The 22,836-nt window shown below is 46.1% G+C and overlaps 1 protein-coding gene across 1 annotated transcript; it reads right to left on the bottom strand.

The window, feature by feature from the left end:
• Window positions 1-3,418: 3,418 nt before the first annotated feature.
• Window positions 3,419-20,028, bottom strand: SPSB1 (splA/ryanodine receptor domain and SOCS box containing 1). The gene is made up of 3 exons (XM_026686445.2): window positions 19,815-20,028; window positions 7,746-8,558; window positions 3,419-5,425 (listed from the first exon to the last, which is right to left on the bottom strand). The coding sequence occupies exons 2-3, from the start codon at window positions 8,437-8,439 to the stop codon at window positions 5,298-5,300; spliced, it is 822 nt and encodes a 273-aa protein (XP_026542230.1). The 5' UTR covers window positions 8,440-8,558; window positions 19,815-20,028; the 3' UTR covers window positions 3,419-5,297.
• Between the last annotated feature and the right edge of the window lie 2,808 nt (window positions 20,029-22,836).

Raw genomic sequence — 22,836 nt, 5'->3', positions numbered from 1 at the left:
GAAGTTATGAATGCTCCTGATTGTGACTCTACAAATGCCTTTGATTTTCCATTTGTCTCGCCTTGGCTGATCTCCAAACCCCAAAACTTGGGATGGGACACCACTTAGAAAACCAAAAAAACAACAACAACCCAGCACATTGTTATTTTATTGCCCGACAAACAATGCCAGTGTGTCCAAAACATCCCAGCAGGCATCATTAACTCAAAAGAGTATTTTCCTTTGCCGTGGGAAAGGCCAGCTGCTAGCGACTCCTTGAATGGGAGACCCCTAGGCGATCTTTACAAACCCACATTTGTAATGTTTTCTTGCACGGACAAAATATATAGGAAGGGGAAAAAACAACAACCCACCTTTAATAAACAGTTTTCCTTTCCCTATTTCTCACCCAATTTCCATACTGTTTAAGTTGGAGAAAATCACACCCCTTCCTTCTCTCTCTCTCTCTTTCTCTCTGGGCCCTTGGAAGTAAAACAAAATTCAAGAATTTTGGCAAATGCAGATCCCTAAAAGGAGACCCCAATTATTTCTCCCCAGGAGGAATATTCCACCTCCCGACCATTTGCAGAAATGTCAAAAGCAGCAGATAAATAAAAAAAAAAGGGGGGGGGGGAATAAATAAATAAATTGTGGGTCTTCTCGGGAGCCCCCATTTTTGCAATTTTTTTTGTGGGAGGGGCCCTCCACCCATGTTGCAAGCTTGCATTAAAAAAAAAAAAAAGCAGCGCACACTTCCCTATACCCGGGCCAGCTAACGCACAACAGTTCTTGGCAATCCAGGTGCCTCCCCACATCCCCAGTGGGGGGGGGGGGAATAGTGGTTGCCATGGTTTTGTATATAAACACCCTACGAGGCAAGGCTGAATTCTTCCATTTTTGCTGGCCGTGCCGCATGTTTGGGTGTCTGGAAGGGAAGGCAGATAAAATATTCGCTCCCCACTCCACCCGGCTCTCATTATTATTTTTTTCCCGGGGAGCACATTCCATCCGTGGCTCTAAAGGAAAAGGCCTTGTATGGACAGCGCAGGCGGCTGCTTTCGCAAGCCGCCCCTCATCCTGCAAGTTCATCCCTTCCCCAAGAATTCCCCCCTTCCCCCTTTTTGATGGATATACCACCCCTCTTGCAAATATCGAAGGAGGAGTGGGGGGAAAAGAAGAGGGGGAAAAAAAGACGACCCTTAAGGAATTTTATTTTATTTTTTTAAAGCGGTTGCATAGAAACCCAGCAAAATATTTCTTTGCAACCAAAGGACAGAGCCTGGTGCCTCTCCTTTTGCTTGCAAAATATAGATTGTATATATATTTAATATACATATACATATACATATACATATATAAAAGGTCATTTGTTCTCCAGCTCACCCGCTTCCTCATTTTGGGTGCCGAAAAAACTGGCTTCGCCCATTGCTTAACGCGATTGCAGAAGCCGCCGAGGGTGAGTAAGTTCGCTTGGCTGCCCAACGGTTTTGCAAGCCGCCGTGAATAGGCTGAACTGGCAAACCAGGTTAGAGCTCGGCCTGGTGGGGGGAAAACGGCCAGACAGGCCCTAGTTTCCTTTGGCTTGTCGGTCTGAACATCCCGACTTTGTCCCATGAATTACAAGTAATCCTCAACTTATGACTGCAATGCAGGCCCAACATTTCTGTAGTTCTGTTCTGTTTGTTCAGTAATTTTCGTCCCATTTTGCAACCCCCCTTTTTTTTGGGGGGGGGCAGCTGTTAAGTGACTAACGTGGTTGTTAAGCGAATCTGGCTTCCTTAGAAAGCATAAACCACCACCTTAGTCCTGGCAAAACCTCTTTTTATTTCCACAGCTGTGAATTATGTTTATTCACAGCCGGCCGGGCTTCACAAACAGTCTTTCAGGGGAATGTTTATAAACACTCACCCTTATTGCACTTCCAGAGAACGAATTGCCAAGCGCAGGGCAAGGCCAAACTGGACACAGAGTCAAACAGAACTTTTCAAAGCTTGAATTGACTGGACGAACTAATTGCTGCCTGCAAAAGCTCACGTCCCATGGGAGGGGCCAATCCTCTCCGAGGTGTGGCCTTACTCCTGAGTCGACCCTGCTTTTTCAATTGTTCTGGTCTTCTGGTAGTCCTGCGCATGCGCAGGCTGGGAACCGGTTCCAGAAGCTCCCCTGCCTAACTGCTGTCTGAGTCTGAAGGCAGCTGCTGACTGCCAGCCTGCCCTGGCACCATCTCTGACTCCGATGCAGAGCCCTTGTCCGAGCCCTCCTCAACCTCCAAAACCGGCCCAGGTTCCTCCCCAACCTCCTCGCTAATGTCCGACTCTGCTGCCAGCTCCGTCCACTGCCGCGTGGGCCATAACAGTCTTCCCCATTGGCTTGTCTTGTCAGGAGTCCCAAAAGGGGATGGGTCATGCCCGTCAAGAGTCTGAATCCGAGGAGGAAGCTAAACAGCTGACAGGGAGTGGGAGTGTGGTTCAGTTAGCTGTGGAAAAAACTGGGGAAGGGCAAAGTCTGGCTGGGCAGAGCAGGGGAGAGGTAGAACAAGGGAGAGGGAGTTCAGAGGAAGACCCAGGCCCACCCCCTCTTCATCCTAGGGCACACAGGGAGGAATGGAGAAGAGCGCAAAGTGGGTTGTGTGGCTTACAGGGGAGGAAAGGGCCCTGATTCCCTTCATTAGCCACACCTGGGAATGAGAGTTTAAGAGATGCAAGCTGTGACAGCTGCTAGGAGCAAACTTGAGTTTATCTTGCCTTTGGTTATCTGTGTTCCTGGTGTCTTCCCAACCGTGCTGAATTATGTCTGGAATTCCTTCTCCTGCCCTGCTGGACTAATTACCTCATTTTGCCTTGTTTGGACTTATGGTTACAGTTTTTGTTGACCACATTTTGGACTTGATTCTCTCTGCAGCCAAAGGCTGTTCCTGGGCGAGTTTTTCTCCAGCCCAGAAGGTAACCAGGACATTGGGGGGCAAAGTTGGCGCTAATAAAGGGACTCCGATTGATTATCTGACTGTGTTGCCTTTGTGCCACGCCCCTTTGGGTCATCACAGGATCGTAGGGATGCTGCAACCGTCTTAACTATGAATCAGGTGCCAAGTGCCTGAATTATGCAACCCGGGGGGGAACACCGTAATGGTCGTAAGTATGAAAAACGGTCATAAATCATAACTCTGAACCATTGTAAGTTGAGGACTACTGGCAGAAACAATCCAACCTCAGCATGACATTGTTAAGATTTAAGCAAACTTCCATGCCTTTTTTCCCTTCCTTCTTCCGAGTCTGCAAATCATATTTTCATCATTTACTCATTGGAAAGAGCTCCATCCCTCCCAGTCTTCGAGCAAGCCAGCACCAGAGAATCTCATTTTTTTAATTTTTTTTTTGGAATGGAAAATGTGTCACTCAAGATTCGTAAACCGTTTGCGAGATTGACAGTCACAGGCGTGTAACTATTAATACATTTTTATTTTCGTTCTCTTTCCCTTTCATCGGGGTCCTAATCATCTACAGTCCACAAGGAGGAGAAAAAAAAAAAAAAAGCCAGTGACAGGTTGTTTTTTTTAAAAAAAAAAATTGTACAAGCCAGTCACACCAACGATGTGCACCAAAAAAATGGAAGGAAGGGGAAATGAAATACTCCATATAATAAAACAAAACAAGAAAGAAAGAAAGAAATCACATCCGTGCCTGAATTTCGGTGTGAGTGGGAAAGGGGGTACTAAGGACAATTAAAAATGCTTGGCTCTGCACACATTAAAAATCCTTTTATGTGCAATTGTTAAAGTGTTCCACTTGAAAACAGTTTTGGTTTTATTCCTTGATTTAAAATAATAATAATAATAATAAGAGATGCGCGCAAAGATCGCCTCCCAAAACTTACTTTGGCACCAAGTTGTGTGCTTAAAAAGAAAAAAAAAATCCTAACTAACCTAATTGTTTCTTCTTCATTTAAAACTAACTAACTACAATTTTTCTACAGCAGCATGAACTTAAAAACATCAACAAAAAAAACCCCAACAACAATCCAGCATTTTTACATTCAAAACAATGCAAAATGTACACACACACACACACATCAATATATTAACATTTCCCCCTCCAAATAGAGAACCCTTTTGTGGGGGGGACAAAAAAAAAAAAACCAACTGAAAGCTTTTCCCACCTCCATTTCAGGTTAATAAAATATGTGCAAATCAAATCCCTTGGAAGGCAGTATCGAAAATAAATGTTTGTTTGTTTTCCCCTGCTGGTTGGATCAAGGATATTTGCTAGTCTAGGTTATCACACTTGGGGGACATCCTGCAATGCCTGACCAGCCCAGGAAGTGGAGGAAGGGGTTTAGGAGTGAGCCCCCTCGCCCCCAATTCAAGATTCTGGGTCAGCCACTGAATTTGAGCCTGGCTAAGTGGGATTGTAGTCCGATCGCAAACCAGGAATCCATGATGGAACTTGGGCTAGGTGGCGTAACCACACCTTCCCACCATTTTTTAAGACACTCTTTCCCCCATTGGAGCCTGAGGTTTCTGGCAACCCTCCCCCCCACTCCAAAATCCCTAGCCAGAAGTGGTGGGGGAATCCACCCGTGCCCATTCCTCCATCCTTGGCAAGGACGAATGAAGAAAAAATGGTTTTTTTTTCTTAAGCCCGGGGATGCTACGGACTGGATTAGGGCATCACTCCCTCCCAGCCCCTTCCCCCCATTGATCTTTAGAACATCCCCACCCCCCACCCCAAATGTTCATTTCAAGTATTTTTCTCCAGCAAGAGATGGGAGGTGAGCCATGCAGCAGTGAAGCCAGGCGATTTGGTGGGCACCAAGGCACGGCGGTGAAGGCAGGGAAAAAAGTGCAGCCGAGGGGCCACAGGTGGAAGGAGATCTCCCAAGCAGTGGCTCGCTTCTTCCTTGAGGCCATCCTCCCACACATCCTGTGGGGCCTCATCCCTTTTCCTGCATCCCGGTTGGCCCATCGTCTTGATTCCTGCACCTGTGCCATCTCCAACATGGACGAGCCGCGGAGGTGTTCCCCCACTCGGCAAAACTCCACGGGGGCCGTCCGGCTTTCGCGGTTGACGGACAAGCGGGGGAATTCAAACGAGGATGCAGAAAGGTTGGGCTGGAATCTTTTCTGGAAGAAAATCCCCACCGGGATGTGATCTTGGGGAAAAGGGAGCTTTTTCCACTTGCGGCGTGGCCCACGGATGGGACGTGGAACAGATTTCTTTAAAAACACGCAAGGATGAAAACCCCCAAGATTTTGACTTGACGAATCCAACACAATTCGCTCCAAAAACAAGAGTTCTTGTCCTTCCGGTGTTCAAAAGGGGTCATTGGTAAAGAAGATAATTTTTGAGAGATTTGGGCAAAGGCAGCGTCGAGATCTCATTCAGCCGCTTCTTGCCCAAAGCCAGGCGCACCGAACGCCGGCACAGGTCCATCAGCGGTAAAGGTTCGGCTACAAGGGAAAACAGATCCAAAATTAGTACTGTTTACAGACCTTAAACTAAGAACAGTCCAAATTCAAGCAGCAGTTTTGGACCGCACAGAAACGTCGAGCTCTTTCAGCGAGCCCAGCTGTACCATGGGTGCAATAAAAGCGGACAACATTGGTACAAAATGGCTTCCCTTGTTTAAGATGAAGATTGATTGCAGGGGCCGAATTCTTCATTTAACTTGCTGGTGTGAAACGGGCCTTGATCTAGGTGAGTGTTTTTTTCAACCTCGGCACCTTTAAGATGTGTGGACTTCAACTCCCAGAATTCCCCCAGCCAGCATGCAGACTGGGAGTTGTAGTCCTCCCCTCCTGGAAAGGGAATTCTGGGAATTGAAGTCCGCATGTTTTTAAAAGCGCTGCGATTGAGAAACTCCAACATTGCCAATTGAGAAGAGTTCCTTTTGAGAAATGCATATTTTCCCCCCCCTTAAATTACCCCAAATCCCTCGTCTGCTAGATTCCAAAAAGCTCTAGGTTGCCACAGGAAGCATCGGTCACACACCCCACGTTGGGCGCCTCCTCACAAATCCACCAACTTTCAAAGTGAGCTAAGATGATATATAGATGAAGTAAGCTCTATCTGGCAAGTCAAATGTTGTCTACAACACTGAGTTGGAAATTTATCAGAGTGAAGGAGGTGAAAAAAATAAAATAAAACCACCGCTGCATGGTAGCCAAGGCCAATTTTGACCTTCCCATTCCTGAGAAAAATCTCATCCTGTTGACTAAGCTTGCCTCACTCATCCCACTTGAAAGCAACACCTGCAAGAAAACGTCACAAATATCGGCAATTAAGCCTTTATTATTATTATTTTTTGCAGTGACTTATTTCTCCCAGCTGCCGTTTCCTCCTCAGACAGATTTTTCCAACGTTGGCTGCCAACGCCTAACAGCCTCAATCATGCACAACGGCTAAGAGGCACGGGAGAGCACCAGGGGGTTGTGTGTGTAGCATTTTCGTTTCAGAATCCAGCACCGAACCCACAACACCCCCCATGGACGGCAAGATGTGGATGGCAAGATGTGAGCCTTTGCAGGAAGCAACTTTGTTTGTTCTGATCGGTTTAAACTCTAAAGCTCCGTGTTGACTTTGTGCTCCATTTGGCCTTGTACAACTAATGGGCAATTTAGTCATTGGCAGCATTTCAAGGGAGATAAAGGTGGGTGCTTATCAGCCTTATCCCGAAAAGACTGCGGCAGACTTCTGTTGGACTACTCACAAACTCTTTGGGACTCATTACGGGCTGTGAATGCATATAATTCACAGCTGTTGAAATTAAAAAAAAAATAAAAGGTTTTGGGGAACAGCATGTGAGTGTTACTGTCTCAGGAAGCCTTGGTCAGAACAGTGTCCCCTCTTCTCCGCAAAACTGGCTTCTCTTCTCTCGTGAAAACGGGGAGCCCCGGTTTGCGAAGAAACAGCCCCCCCCCCTCAAAAGCACCAAGGAGCAAGAACATCAAGCCAGCAGGGTCGACTCAGGAGTAAGGCCACACCTCGGAGAGGATTGGCCCCTCCCATAGGACATCAAAGAGGAGAGAAGAGGACGTGAGCTTTTGCAGGAAGCAATTAATTTGTCTGACCGATCCAAGCTTTGAAAAGTTCTGTTTGACTCTGTGTCCAGTTTGGCCTTGCCCTGCGCTTGGCAGTTAGTTCTCTGGAAGCGCGATAAGGTGGGTGTTTATCAACATTCCCCTGAAAGACTGTTTGTGAAGCCTGGCCGGCTGTGAATGAACGTAATTCACAGCCGTGGAAATAAAAAGAAGTTTTGCCGGGACTAAGGTGGTGTTTTATGCTTTCTAAGAAAGCCTAGGTCAGAACAGGCTCTTCTCGCTTAACACCGTTGCAGCATTCCCACGATCCACGTGATCAAAATTCAAAGGCGCAGCAACGGGCATATACTTATGATAGTTCGCCGTGTCCCAGCCGTCCCGCGATCCCCTTCTACGACCCTTCTGACCAGCCAAGTCGATGGGGGAGCCAGATTTCACCACGTTCCTCACTTAACAACCGGGGCAAGGAATGGTCATTAAAACGGGGGCCAAAGCTCATTCAACAACTGCCTTGCACAGCAACCAAAATGATGGCTGGAGAACTCTGGGAGTTGAAGTCCACAAGTTTTAAAGTTGCCAAGTTTGGAGACCTCTATTTCTATTTCTATTCCTATTCATTCCCATTCCTATTCTAATTTTATTCTATTCTCTCTACTAAGAAGGTCAACCACCAAACGCCATGAAAAACAGAGAGAGAGAGAGAGAAAGAGAGAGAGAGAGAGAGACTTACGGTCGAGGCCGTTCAAGTATCGCATCTGGATTTCACAGTGGCCCCACACGGCGCTCACCACGGGGTAGAGTTTCTTCCCTTTCAGCCCCCGAAAGGCCACGCCCATGTACTGCCCGTCCACGATGAAGCTGAGGGTCCCGTCGTCCATGTCCAGCACCACCAAGAACGCATCTGGCACGATGAAGGTCTCGTCCGTCTCCAGAAAGGCCGGGTAGGTCTGGCTGGCCTGGTTTTTCCCATCGTGGTAGAGCCGGTTGCGCCCCAGGTCCCAGCCCCAGGACTCGGGGTTGTTCCCGATGAGGGTGGTGTAGCCCACCGAGTGCAGAGGAGCCTCGGCCGTGGCCACGCCCACCACAGCGTGCGTCCCCCGTTGCCTCATGGCCCAGGTGATCTGCCAGACGTGGAGCCCCCGGGTGTAGCCCACTTTGCCCCGGATGGCATCGGTACTCTGGGCCACCGGATGCCGGTGGAAAGTCAGCCTGTTTTCCTCTTTCACAAAGACATTGAGGGAGCGGTCGTCGTTGTTCCACGAATGGAGCAGCTGGACGTCGTAGGGGACGGCGGGCATGTCCAGCAGGAGGTCCAGTCGAGCTGGCTTGCTGTCGTCCAAGCCTTGCAGCTCCTGCTTCAGCGGCCGGCACACCGGGTCCCGCATGTCCACCATTTTGATCCCCCCCGTCACCTTTTGACCCATGGTTCAAGGCCCACCCGTTGGGCGATGGGCATCCGGGGGGAGGGATGTCGGTCAGCCCGCTCGCTCCGAGGCCTCACGGGGAGATGTCGCTGCGGATGTTGGGTGACGGTCAACAGTACCTAATCGAGCGGAAATGAAAACAAGGGGCGAGTTAGACATTAAAAAATAGAAGGTGGTTTTGCGAGGACAGCAGTTCAGGGGGGGTGATAGAACGTCTGGGGACAGCCAAGACAGATGTTCCCACCACCACCACCAGCGATTAAAAGGAGAAGGCCACAGGCCTTAACAAAATGGAACATCTGGCCCCAGCCTCTATCAGAAGCCTCCAGATGTTCCGTGGTGAATGCCTTTCACGCCACGTTCCGAAGTTCCACGCTCTGCCCTGGGAAGAGGAAGGGGAAAAGAGAGCGGATGTTCTGAACTATGAGCCCCATCATCCCCTTCCAGGGGGACCGAGAAAGATGGCTTTCAACTGATGGGAGGGGGAAACGTCTGAAGTGAAGGACCTCCAGCTCTCACATGATTCCCACTTTCGCCACAGATTTCTCCCCACGCCACGTTCTTCCACCTGTCGGCATTCCAGCAACCCTCCAATCCAATCAATAACTCCGAGGCAGACGCCTCTCAAAAAGTTCCTTTTATTTGGATAGTAAACTGGAACATCTGTGGAATCCCGAATCTGAAAGTTTCGGGCTTCCTTGCAAAAGTCAGAACTACAAATCCATCCCCCCTCCTTAGCCATCATCACATCACATGGTCCAATCCCCATCCGTCCTAAAGTAAGATTCCCATTTCATTCTGTGCCACACTCCATGACCTTGAACCAAAGAAAAGGATTTTATTTTGCCTCCAATGAATTCCTCCCTCCCACTTTCTCAGGCTCAACTGTGGCAGCATGGAAGCCTCGAATCTCAATATGGCTTCCAAAGCTGACACCACCAGGAGGCGTTTCGGCTTCATTGATGCAAACAGCCCCCTGGGCTCCAACCAAGATGCACTCTGCACATGCTTCTGGGAAGCAGAGATATTTTAGAGCTTTCTCCTGACTAGAAGCAGCAAAGCATTGATCCGTACCGCTTTATAAAGCCTTGGTAAGATCACACTTAGAAGGCTGCAATCCGTATTATAAAAAAGATGTTGAGACTCTAGAAAGAGTGCAGAGAAGAGCAACCAAGAGGATTGGGGGACTGGAGACTAAAACATATGGTTGCAGGAATTGGGTATGTCTAGTTTAACAAAAAGGACCAGGAGTGACATGATAGCAGTGTTTCAATATTTGAGGGCTGCCCCAAAGAAGAGGGAGTCAAGCTATTCTCCAAAGCACCTGAGGGCAGGACGAGAAGCAAAGGGTGGAAACTAATCAAAGAGAGAAGCAACTTAGAACTAAGGAGGAATTTCGTAAAAGTGAGAACAATGGACGAGTGGAACAACTTGCCTCTAGAAGTTGTAAATGCTCCAACACTGGGAGCTTTTAACGAGTGATTGGATAACCATTTGTCTGAAAATTGTATGAGGTTTCCTACTTGAGCAGGGGGTTGGACTAGAAGACCTCCAAGGTCCCTTTCCAACTCGTGTCATTCTCTTCTTCAACGCCATCCCTTTCTTGCTTCCCAAATCGTGGCCAGCTCACATTCTTGGTTCTTCCCACTGCCACAAAACCATCCGAAACACTGGATTCCCCGCGAGCAAAGATCCACCTTTGGGGCGGACAGCAGGTGTGTGTGTGTGTGTGTGTGTGTGTCTGTCTGTCTGTCTGTCTGTCTGTGTGTGTGTGTGTGTGTAAATCTTGCCAGCCCCCTTTTTTTAAAAAAGGGAAACTGTGCAAAGTCGCTTTCTAAGAAACATGTTTTAAAGATGAACTGCCCCACTGAAGCCCTGCCAGCCGCAGACTTGGTTAGTCATGGAAAGAAAAGAAGGAAAAAAAGAAGAGAGGGGGAAAAAAAAACACCAGGGTGTGAATCAGGTTCTGTGTTAAGGCTTACACAACACACACAGATGTGTATATTTAAAAAGCTAAGGCTGGAAAAAAGTGTGCCGTGGGGGCAAACGGGCAATGGATAATTTAATTCCGTGCACGGGCATGTTAAATATAAATAAATATTTCAGGATCACGCATTTCCCCGCCTCGGTTTAGTTTATAAACTTTTTAAAAGGGTAGGATTGGATTGATCTACCCACTATGCCAGATGCCCCCTTAAAAAAAATCCTACAGGACAATGGGTGGATTAGATTATGATAAATACGGGGAGTATCGACTTATAATGGTTCATTTAGTGACCTTCAGAGTAACAATGGTCCTGAAAAAAGCGAGTTCTGAGCCTTTTTCACACTTAAGACCGCTGCGGTCATAAGTGTGGATCAAAAGCTTGGCCATGGACGCATATTTATGACGGTTGCAATGTCCTGGGGTCACGTGATCACCTTTTATGACCATCAAAGTCAATGGGGAGGAAGCAGGATTCACTTAACAACCGTGGCGCTTCATTTAACAATGGCGTAAAAAAGGCAAATTTTGCTCATGCCATCTCACTTAGTTTTTGCATGCGACGTCGAGGGCTACCCCGTACTGCTTTCCACATTACAAACAGGAATTGTACGGATCCGAACTCGGCTCTCCAACTCATCAAATGGCACCCCCACACAACCAAGAGACAAAACAGCGTCCCATCCATCCGCCAGGCCTCCGCTGGGCAATCCCTTTTCTCATTTGCACACTAAAACCAAACCTAAAAGTTACTTCTGCTGGACTTGAGACCGCTCACCATAGTGGTTTAAACAAGTAAATCACGGTTAAGGAAAGCTTTCAGTTTGTGTCCGACAATTCAGGAAGGAAACTCCCAAACCAAGCTGAAATGATGTGCAAGCTCCATTTTACACGATAAATATTTATCTATATAAAAGCAAAATACCCCTCACGCACCATCACACAATCTCCAGAACTATAAAGCCTACAAACTTGAAATCGGCACCTATGGTCCTCTTGGCTTCTAGGTGCTCACTAGGGAAAAGATTTTTGAAATGACCATCAGAGCGTTATTATTTCGTATATTATTATTATTAACACGCTCTGGTGCTAAGGAATTCTACTCCCCCATCCTACCTGAAAAGAAATCTCTTCCAAATGCAAAACACAAGCAGAGGAGAGGAGTTTCAGTTTTAGTTTCACAGTACCAAGCAGCTTTAGGACGGAACAGTTGAGCTAAGCCCTGCCCAGGCTCCTTGCTGTCTCCTTGCTCACACAGCACATACTGTTTCAGTTTCCAAACAGCCCTCAACTCTCACACACTGACAGGACACTAGCCAGATGAATACTGATGGATGCTGGTAGGCAGAGGCAGAATTCCCTCCCCTTATTGTTTATAATATAAACATTATATTGTCACAAAATACGTAACAATCAAAACTCCTTTGCAACGAACTGAAAACTTAAGCCATGCAAAAACCAACTTTGTTTTTCAAAGTCCCCAGAAAGAGGGGAAAATAATCTTTTCTACTCTAGTTGTAGAAAGACAAATTTCAGGGCAGCCCAATTCAAATGTCGAGGCTTCCCAAAAGATGACACCAAGGTTTTTTGTTTTTTTTTTTCAAAAGAGAGACAAGACTTTCTACATGCAGGGGAAGGTGGGCTGAGATGACCGCGCAAGAAGCACTGCAGGCCGAGACAAAAATTGGCAGAGGAAGGAAAAAGGCCACTGAGTCTTCCTCTATTCAGAACAGGCTGTTCTTTGGAAAAAAAAGAAGAAGAAAAAAAACAGACCAAAAGGGGTCAGGGAAAAAACTGCCCTGGGTTTATTACATAACCGAGCATTTGCAAGCAGCGTTTCCACTAGCAAAGATGCTGAGCTGGTCAATTCAGAAGGGGAAAAAAAAGATATGCAATTTCCTCTCAATGCCAGCTTGTCCCATAACTCGGTTTTCCTGGTAGCTAGCTCAAACGAAGGAAGTTTAGCACTGGCTTTCAGCTCCCACCGAGACATCCGAGCCTTGTGACCAAGAGGCCCATTTAAAACCTCAGTTACTACAAATCCCATCATCAGCATTCCCCAATAGCTGTGGTTCGGTGAATTCAGAGCTGCTGCTCGTTCTTGTGGTGGGCAGTTCCACAGGCCCAACGAGGCAGCGTGGTTCTCGGTGGCTGGGAAAAGCCAAGCAGGAGAGGGTTAATGGTGTTGAATGAGGATGACTCACGGCTGTGCAAAGCTTTGGGAAGAAGCTCCAGGTTTGTTTCTCACACTCCAGACCAACCGTGCCCAAAACCAGATCCAAATAATTATTAACAGGCCAGCAAAACAAACCCAAGGTTTGATTAACCCAAGGTTAATCCAAGGTTTTTAGGATGAACTGACCATCAATTCCTTGAAAGGAGGAGGAAGCAGCCCAGGTGGACGTGCCAAATCCACCTGCAAGGCAAAACTCATCGGGTTCGTCCTCGACGTACGGCCATCACGTGTTGCTAAGTTGTCAGGCGAGCCATTGAAAGGCGTTACTAACTTACGGCACTGATTCACGTAAACAAACGTGGCAGGAAAAGTCGTAAGACGTGAGCAAAAACTCACTTCACGCGTTTTTCTCACCGGCAACATACATTTTGGGCTCAAGTCAAGAATGACCTGTATTTTTAATCACCAAGTTCAAACAGATTTATATGTCAGGTGGACGGCCCTATATATGTCAGCTCCTGCCCTTCCCTTTTGCTAATTTATTTCCAAATATTGTTCTTTTTCATTCTTTGCATCCACGTTCCCCTGCCTGAAATTCAGGCACATCAGCTTCCCAACTGGACACCCAGGACATCAATTGTCATTGGCCAAATGTTGCACTACAACTCCCAGGAAACCTTGCCAGCAGAGCAAAGAACACTGGGAAACGTAGGCCAGCCACTTCTAAAGCCACCAAAGCCCTTCCTTTCTTTTCCAGATTTCAAAGAAATCTCTGCTCATGTTAACCTTCCCTGGAATGGATCAATTTGCAAAGGAAAAGAATTGCACACACACACCCGCTTCTAATCCCAGGGTAACCAGCACCCCAAAACCAGCTTTTAAATTTAGAGGGGAAATAATTGAGTAAGAAATAGTCCAAGAAATTCCCCAGTTAAAGAAAAAAAAGCAAAGAATAATCCTTGGATGGCTAGGAATTCTGGGAGTTGAAATAGGCCTCTTCAAGTTGCAAAACTGAGAAATATTGGCTTAAATGGCTGCCTAGGGAATTCTGGGAGTTGAAGTCCAGGCCTCTTCAAGTTGCAGAATTGAGAAACATGGCTTAAAGCTGGGTTAGGTAACTATGGCCCTTTTATGACTTGTGGAATTCTGGGAGTTGAAGTCCACAAGTCCTAAAGGGGCCAGCATTCTCCATCACCTCTGGCTTAAAGCCTAAAGCTCTCCCCCCCACCCCTTTTAAAACTAGAAGCACAGAAGGTAGAACCGGATAATGTCCTAATATTACCTCTCCTTCCCCAATTTTTCATTATGCAGCAATGCAGTTGGCCTCCTTAGATAATTGATGGGATGCTAGTCCCGTATTAGGGCTCAACTCCCAAACACACGGACAGGATTGCCATCAATAATTGTTATTTCTAATATCTGTTTCTCAGCCTGACCGTGGCGTTTCCCTGCCCATTCCCACACACAGAGGCATGCACCGTCTCGTGGCTCACCCAACATCCTGGAAGCCGTGGGAAACTATGGCGTGCTACCCGTTTGCCAAGCCACACAAATAAGTGTGCATCGGCCACAGTAATACCAACCGTTTGCCTATCAACGCCCTGCAGCCCACTGCACCAGTCTTTAAACCATATTTCAAAGATAAGGTGTGGAGGCGTAGGCAAACCTGATTTGGCAGGGGACGATGGACAATACATTGGGCCCCAGGCAGATGGTTTGCCTGAATAAGGTTGTAAAAATTCTATGCATTTTTGCATAAAAATCCTGGTTTAACAGCTGCCTTGTTTAGCGCACAGACACACTATGTTTTTCCTGAAAATAAGACCTGGTCTTATAATTTTGGGGAGGTACAAAAAATACGCACTAGGGATTATTTTGTGGGTAGGAATTATTCTCAGGGAAACACAATGGATGGATGGATGGGTACTGCGTTTCTCCGAAAATAAGACTGGGTCGTATATTAATTTTTGCTCCAAAAGACGCATTAGGGTTTAATTTTCCGGTTAGCTATTATTTTCGGGGAAATACGGTCCCAAATGCCTCCGTCTGGCTGACAATCTTAACTGGGCCTTATTTTCAGGGTAGGGCTTATATTACGAGCATCCTGAAAAAATCAGTTGGATCTTTATTTTCAGGGAAACAGGGTAGCTAGAGATTGTTGGATGGATAGATATAGAAAGACAAAGAGAGAGAGAAAAGAGAGAGGGATGTATTCTTTCAATACAGTAAAATTATATATAAGAGAAAAAGACCGTATAAAAAAATAAACACACATTGATGTGTTCTGCCCTTTCTACAGAATATTTATTTCCTCCCCTTTCAATCTTTAGTCTTTTCTAATCTCCAAATCATCATTTCAATCTACTCTCTTCTTTCAATATCAACAATCCCCCCCTCCTTTTAAACTCAAAGTTAACCTGGCACCTTAACCACAAGAATTCAGTTACATAATCTTTTTTTTTAAAAGGTGCTTGCACATATAAAGCAGTCCTTTAACTCGTTTAGTAGCATTTTTAAAAAGGCACCAGTTATATCACCGCCACCAACAAGAGTGGCCAAAAAAAAAAAAAAAGTAGATAAATTTCCTAGATTTGAGCTTTCCTACATATCAAGAAAAAAAAAAGGATGCAGGAGAAAATTTGGACTTCAATCAAATGCATCTCAGTCTTCCAACACTCCAAGCAATGATTTGGGGATAGAAGCATCTTGGTTTAATCTCCACCTGCATCAAACCGAGTTTGGGCTCTTGATCTGAGCAAGCCAACTCTCTGGGCACGATTGTGTACTCCTAAGTGTTCAAATTTTAACCACCAAAATTAAACGCGTACCCCAGTTTGGAGAAACTTTCCCATCTAGGGTGGAGCTTGACTTTCAAGAAAAGGCTGGACTCAGTCATTTGTCTGAAATGCTATTTCTCCTGCTCGAACAGGGGGTTGGACTAGATGGCTTCCAGGGTCCCTTCCAACTCTTGTGATTCTGTGTTCTCCACCTCCGGCAAAGCCCCATTCACAAAAAAAAGAGGAAGCAGAAAACTCTTTAAGGAAAAAGCACCCTCCAGATTCTTAACCGGCATTTGTTTGTTTATTTTTTCTTAAATCACGGCTCAAGTTCATCTTTTAAACATCGCCAAAGAAGACACCCAGCCAACGTGCCCAGGAAATATTTCTGCATCCCATTAGATAACAACCTTATGCTAATGGAGGCTTTCTCAACCCAGTGATTTCCAAAGGCCAGCCTTCCTACATTCCTGTTTATATCCTGGCTAAATTATTCACAGTCTAAAGGAGTGGAATCCCCATCAATGTTTAAGGGAAGGATCAGCCTACTTTGCATGCGAAATTAATTCAGAGACGGACTATAAATGTTGTTGGAAAATACACAGCAATTGTGTTCAACAGGGTGGCTAAAAAAGCTTTTCACAATCCTATCTTTTATCCTAGTTTAAAGGTTATCCTGTCCCATCCCACCCAGATTTACAATTTTACCTGAAACTATGTTTACTAAATCAGCTAGGATCACTCCAGAAAACTCCCAGCATCCTTTATGCTCTCTAGGCATGCTGGAAAGTGTAGTCCAGAGACATCTGGCAAATGCCAGATTTATACTTTTGGAGCCATAGCTCGCTTCTATTTCCCCCACTCTGGCTGCAAACCACCATTCCTAGGTTTGCTCCTCACATTCAGGCTTGGGCACCAAATTCACATATTCCCATTTAAAATCAGGCTGGTTATGAAAAGGGCTTGGCCACCCATGCTAAATGGAAATATCTGTTTCATTGTATGGCAGGTGACCAACATCTGTTTGGGGAAAAGGGCTGGGGCAAGGGTGCAAATTGTTCAGCAAAACTTCCGGCTGCCAGACAGAACTTGAAATCCCAAACTGACTACGCCAAGCTATGCCACCTCCCAAAGCAAAGAAGAAGAAAAAAGGAAACAAAATACCAAGCACTCACGTGCTATCAAAAAAATAATAATTGCATAACTATGTTTTGATGTTGTACAACAACTTAACAGCAAACAGTTGAGAAACTAAGAAGGCAATAAAACAAGGAGGGAAAGGCCTCTGAAATAGCTGAATTAAAAATCAAGATCAATTTTGGGATTTAAGCAAAAAGAGTGCAATCATCTTGAGAAGAGGATTCTCTCTCCTTTTTCCCTGCCTTCCAAATTTCAAGTTTTTAAAATGATTTTTCTGCTGGGTTGACACTTCAAGGGGCCCTGAATTCTTAGCCCTCCAAAATTAAAATATCCCATTCTTCCAAGAAAAGCTGCAACCAGGGCAAACACTGGAATAAAAACATCGTGCGCAATGCCAGATTACAGAGATGTCCTTTTAAAAAAAAAAGACAGTTGGCTAACTCAACAAATCAGGATGCCTGGCTTAAAAGTTGCACCAACTGATCGAGTTGCCACGGTTAGGAAACCTGGCCATAATCTTAAGGCGTGTGAGAAAATTGTGGGAGTTGTAGTCCACACACCTTTGCGTAGCCAAGGTCCAGAAACCAAGCATTACAGTGTCCCCCCAATGCAATTTAGGCCAGGTTTTACTTTTCAAACTGTTTTAATTGCACCAATTATTATTTATGATTTTCTAGACCTCTTTGTTGCAAAAAAAAGATCCAGCTGCATTTATCTCTTTGGTCCCCCCAAATGCAGGTCCTAGAAGATAACTAGGAAAGTCCACACAGCTCCTAAACTAGAGTTTGTGATTTGCCAATCTGGATTTAAAGGTTATTTTCTCGGCTCATCCTCTTGCAACAAACTTCGTATTTTAATCCATGCTTCGGTTCCAAAAGGACATCCAGAACCTGAGTGGCTGCATTCCAGCTGCCCTGGTGCTCGCAAGGACTCCAACCCCCATCATTCCCTGGCATCCAATGTCCTCAACTTCCCTACCTTAATCCTGCAGCACAAGGATCAAATCCACCCTTCATTTCCCCACTTCCAAAACAGGGACTCGTACAGAGAGGCGACTGGGGAGCCTCACCCCACAACAATGCCTTGTTTGGACCTCAGAGAATGTGACTGCAGCCAATCATGGCTTGCTTAGCTGCCTTTGTAAACCATGGTTTAGCATGCAGTGGGGACTAACTTAATTCAAAGTTTTTCTTTTGGATAAACACTCGTTATTCCTGATTTACTTACAAAAAACCACTCTCTGCTATGCTAGGAAGAGGGCAGTTTTTTCCACAGGTAGGAACTTGTAGGAGGAGGATCCAACTGGCTGGGAATGATGGAAATTGTAGTACCCAAGAGGATCCAGCAAAAGACAGGCACGCAAGTTTAAATAACTCAAAGGAAAAACCACTTGTGTCAATCCCACCCATCCTAAAATATATATATAAGAAATTAGAAATATTAGGAAATCAAATGCAAGCTTTAAACTAGAAGGTGGGTTCAGTTAGCACAGAAAACCATTGTTTATTCTGAACATAGCTTGTTGAAGAAGCAGAACTGGCTAATTTACACACACACACAATCACAGTTTCTGAATAATTCACAGTCAGCAGGGTCCACCCATCACACCAAGCCACACAGCTTCTTTTCAACCATCATTTGACCAAGAAGCCAAGATACACACCCAGCTTTCAATCATGGTTTACTGAATAAAACCATCATGAGCAGGCTCCCAAATTAGCCAGAAGCTCACAAGCTTCCCCAATTCAGATACAGAGTTGTTTGTAGCTTTGCATTATTAAAAGGAAAAGTCAGTAGTGGCCTACCTTACAGGGTTATTGTACTGGACACTGCAAGCTGCTATAAACCAGCTGGTCAAGCCATAAGAAACATGAGCGAGGCTGGTTTAAAAAGGCCTGGCCTGCTACTTCCTATGTTAGTCACCGATATAGTATGCTACTTCCTATCTTAGTCACCGATATAGTATGCGTCTCTGGAAAAGCTAATTCTTAGCAGAAACTATAGTCATATCTTAAATGGACATGGCTCTGTTTCCAATATTCTAACCACTAGGCCTGTCAAGATTTTAATTTAAATAAAACGGTTTTAATAGCTTCTGAAAAGGCAGCAGATGAGAGATTCCAATTTTTAGAGGAGGAAAAAAAATATTCCTTTTTTCCCTTTTTTATTCGCAGGGGCTGCTGAACCTAAAGTCCCCCCCCCCAAAAAAATAGGGTCCCTGAAGACAAGCAGTTAAAGAAGAGTGATGCAAAGAAAGAGGCAAGGTTACGCAAACAAGGAACAACTCCATTACTCCCTTAGCAGTCTGACCAGAGGTACAACAGGCAAGTTTTAAACTCCCTCCTTCTCTCATAATGCAAATAAGCTTTTTGTTCAATGGATATATCAAGAATTTGGGTGTTTTTTTTTAAAGCCCCTGCAGGCCCCCAAATGCTCCCAGCACTAAAGAAAGGGGAGTTTAGCTCTTTATTCCCCCCACCCTCTTTAAAAAAAAACCCAAATACGGATTATTATTATTATTATTTGCAGAATTTTCAAACTGCTGCATCTCCCCCGCAACCTCCCATGGTGGATTCCCACAACCCCAAAAATCCCCTTGCAATGACCCAAAACTTGGCTTGCTTCTACATACAGACTAACCAAGAGAGTCGCGGGAGGGGCCTTTGGAGGTCTTCTAGTCCAACCCGCCCTGCTCAAGCAGGAAAGCCTACACACCATTTCTGTTTATAGCCCCAAGTTTGTTCCTCCTCCGGCTTTTTTTGGGGGGGGCGGCGGCAGGGGGGTGTCAACACAACGGTTGTGTGAATCCTGGATGGGGGTTTTTTCATTTGGTAAGCCCAACCACCCCCTTAACCGAGTTTGCAACTCCAACTGACTTTCGCAGCTGAAAAACCAGAAAGATGCGCGATTCAAAGCTTGAGGGGGGGGGAGAAATTTCCAGGTTTTTTGGGGGGGGGAACGGGGCAGAAGCCCCCCCTCCCCACGGGCCTACCTTGCAGGGCTGGCCCTCCACCCAGTTCTCTCCCCCCACCCCAAAATCGGGGAAGTTCCTTCGCAGGAACGCGTTGCGCGCAAACTAGTCGCCATCCAAAGCCGGAGAGAAGAGATCCAGGGTGGGGTGGGGGGGAGAGAGAGAGAGAGAGAGATTGCTAAGGGTGAATTAATCCACCCACCCCCCTTCCCCAATTGCACCCCCCTTTTCTTCTGCAAAAGGAGGAGAAGCCACCCAATTCCACCCACTTAATCCGGATCCAGAGGTTTTGCAAAGCGAAGTAGTGGAGGGTTTTTTTTTGCGCACCTTCGCCGGGCTGCAACGCCGGGCATCCCTCTCCTCTCCTCTCCGGCCGGCCGGATGGATCGGGCCTCTGGGCGAACTCGCGGCTTGCAGGCGATCGCCCCCACGCTCCGCTCCCTTCAACGCGCGTCTCTCGTGTCGGCTTGACCCACGTTCGCGTGAACCGCGCAGCTCGCCCGCAGGCCGGAGTCCGCCCGCGGGGGCCGCCGAGCGCTCTAATAGCAGCGGCGTCGCATCACATGAGAGCCGCCAGCCCGCCCAGCTCCGCCTCGGCTCCTCCTCCTTAAGGGAGACCGGCGGAATGGGAAAGAGGATAAAGAAGGCGGCCAAAGAGGGGACCTGGGAGGTCATCCAGTCCAACCCCGCCCCACTTGCTCAAGCAGGGAGACCCTGTAACTGTATCGTTTCTGTCGGGGCTCTTCTTGAAAGCCTCCAGCGATGGACCATTCACAACTTCTGGAGGCAGGCTGTTCAATCAAACCATCAAAAAAAAAAAAAGAGCTTGGAAGGAACCTTTGAGGTCATCTAGTCCAACCCCCCCTTTTGCTCAAGCAGGGAGACCCTGTAACTGTATCATTTCTGTCATCTGTTTGTTTGTAGCTATAGTTCAATCCCTAGCATTGCCGCACAACAGAGTGAGCTCCCGTTACTCCCAGTTAAGTCCCAGTTACGTCCCAGCTTCTGCCAACCTAGCAGTTTGAAAGCACGTAAAAAAAAAATGCAAGTAGAAGAATAGGGACCACTTTGGTGGGAAGGGAACGGGTGTTTAGTCCTGCCGGCCACATGACCACGGAGACGTCTTCGGACAGCGCCGGCTCTTCGGCTTTGTGACAGAGATGAACAGACGGAAACGACAAGCACGTAGGTGCGAGGGGAACCTTTTACCTTTACCTATATTTAAATTACACCCAATTCCTGTAACTTGTGTACTTCGTAGGTTGTAACCTCCAGCCCCCAATCGTATTTATTGCTCTTCTCTGCACTCTTTTTAAGAGGCTCAGATTAACAGATAATCAGAGTTGGAAGGGACCTTGTAGGTCATCTAGTCCAACCCCCCCCCCGCCTGCCCGAGCGGGAGATCCTACACACCATTTTCTGACAAACGGACAGTCCAATCGCCTCTTGAAAGTCTCAAAGTCTCAGTCGCCCACATCGCGCATCCCCATCCTATGTTGCGCAAGCAAGGTTGCCAGCAATATCCACACGCATGGGGAATTGCAACCAATTTGGGGCATTCCCCGCCTTGCTGGCGAGGAAACCAGCTTGGAAGATTCCCTTTGACAAAGGTTTCACCTAACAACTGCAGCGAAGGAAGGTCGTAAAACGGGCCAAAATTCACTTTGAGAAAGGTTTCACTTAACAACTGTAGGTCATGAAACGGGAGGGGGCAAAAGTCACTTTAACAAAGGTTTCGCTTTAGCGGCAGAAATTTAAAAGCTCCCTTGTGGTTGTTGTAAGTTGAGGATTACTTGCAAAAGCTTGAGCCGATTTTTGGCTTGTCCGGAGTTTTTCTGCAGCAAATAATTAATTAATTAATTAATTAATTAATTAATAATAATGATGATGATGTTTGATTCTACTTCGTTGGCCTTTTGTAAATAAACCTCACAAAAATGTTGCCAGCCTTCTTTTCATCTTCCTCTAAGGAAAAATGAAAAAAAAAATATAAAAAAAGGTTACATTCATCGTTTCTTTAATTTAAATTGGAAAGTTTTGGGGTTTTATTTTCCTTCTTGTCCTAGAAGATGACAGATTCCTTAAAAAAAAAGGGAAGAAAAGAAACGGTAGCTCTTTTAACACTTCCTGCTTGTCAAAAACAGATTTAAATGATTCCGGTGAGCCCTAAAAACAAAACGAAATATTTACCCCCCAGGCCCTGTTGGAAATATTAAAGGCAGACATGAACTGACTTGCCTGCATGTTCCCAAAAAGTTCAACTTAAAACGGGGGAGCTTTAAGTTTCTAGTCCTGAGTGAACTGATTTAGGAAGGAAAACATGACATTTTTTTTTAAAAAAAAAAACAGCACTCGCTAGAAATGCTATTAAACACGTGAATCCTTTCTCTGTGGCCCTAATTTCCCCCCCCAAATTTTGTTCTATTACACTTTAACTAATGTATTTGATTCTTTTTGTTAGTTTTTATTGTTTTTTTTTATTTTTATTTTTTAAATATGGTTTTACATTGTGTAAGCCGCCTCAAGTCGCCATGGGCGAATAGGCAGCAATATAAATTCAATAAATAAAATTAAAAAATAATAATAATACCCTTTTCCTTGGGAAAAACAAAAATGCTCGCCTTTCCACTGCACACCAGCCCTGCGAGGTGGCCGCCCCCAAGGACACTTAGCAAACTTCGGGGCTGCTCTCTTTAGCCAAACCTCCATCTTCCGAAGCAGTCTATCTGCCCGTAGGAAAGCAATGGGAATCCAGGACTGCATCAGCTTGGGGTGGGAAGGGAAGTCCAATGTCAACCGATGGCAGGGAAGTGAGAATACATTAGGCCGTTTCATGGATGGCGCATTCATAGGGTAAGGCTGCAGTGTCATCGAAGCCGTGCGCTCCACCGATTAGCCAAGTTTGCCCCTTGTCAAGAGATTGGGTTTTGGCCTGACCCTTGGGCACAAATAGGTTTGTTCTTCCTTATCTCCCAGCAGCTGTGCGTTCGGCCCCATTGTGTACCACTCAAAAAAGCTTGTTGTTTTCTTGCATGGCCGACACCAAGCACGCTAACGCAGCCTGCTTGAACAAAAGTGTCTCTGTGACGGATGCCCACCGACAGCTGCCAATCTGACTCAAGGAAACAGCGGGGTGTTGTTGTTTTTTTTCTTTTTTGGCTTGACCTTCAAAGTCGTTTTCTGAAAACGGACTTCGCATTTTCACCCCGGTTGCACAAGCTAGAAGGGGTCAAAAAACAACAACTACGAAACCGCCCACACAACACTGGAAGGGCTTTGCATACACTGGAGACACAACAGCTGGCCTGCTTTAAAAGGAAACACAATTCACACACCCCGGCTTAGTTGG

This window comes from Notechis scutatus, chromosome 16 (genome assembly GCF_049901735.1).
Source record: "Notechis scutatus isolate UNSWTSFEM ecotype Mainland chromosome 16, rNotScu1.2, whole genome shotgun sequence".
Lineage (NCBI taxonomy): Eukaryota > Metazoa > Chordata > Lepidosauria > Squamata > Elapidae > Notechis > Notechis scutatus.
Note: the sequence above shows the minus strand (reverse complement) of the source record. Positions and strands in the feature narration are given on the sequence as shown.

Excerpts from the sequence above, each read along its gene's own strand:
- SPSB1 (XM_026686445.2), bottom strand. The coding sequence starts at position 8,439 with ATGGGTCAAAAGGTGACGGGGGGGATCAAAATGGTGGACATGCGGGAC. Across the intron at positions 5,426-7,745 it reads ATACTTGAACGGCCTCGACC|CCGAACCTTTACCGCTGATG; the intron begins GTAAGTCTCTCT and ends TTTCCCTTGTAG.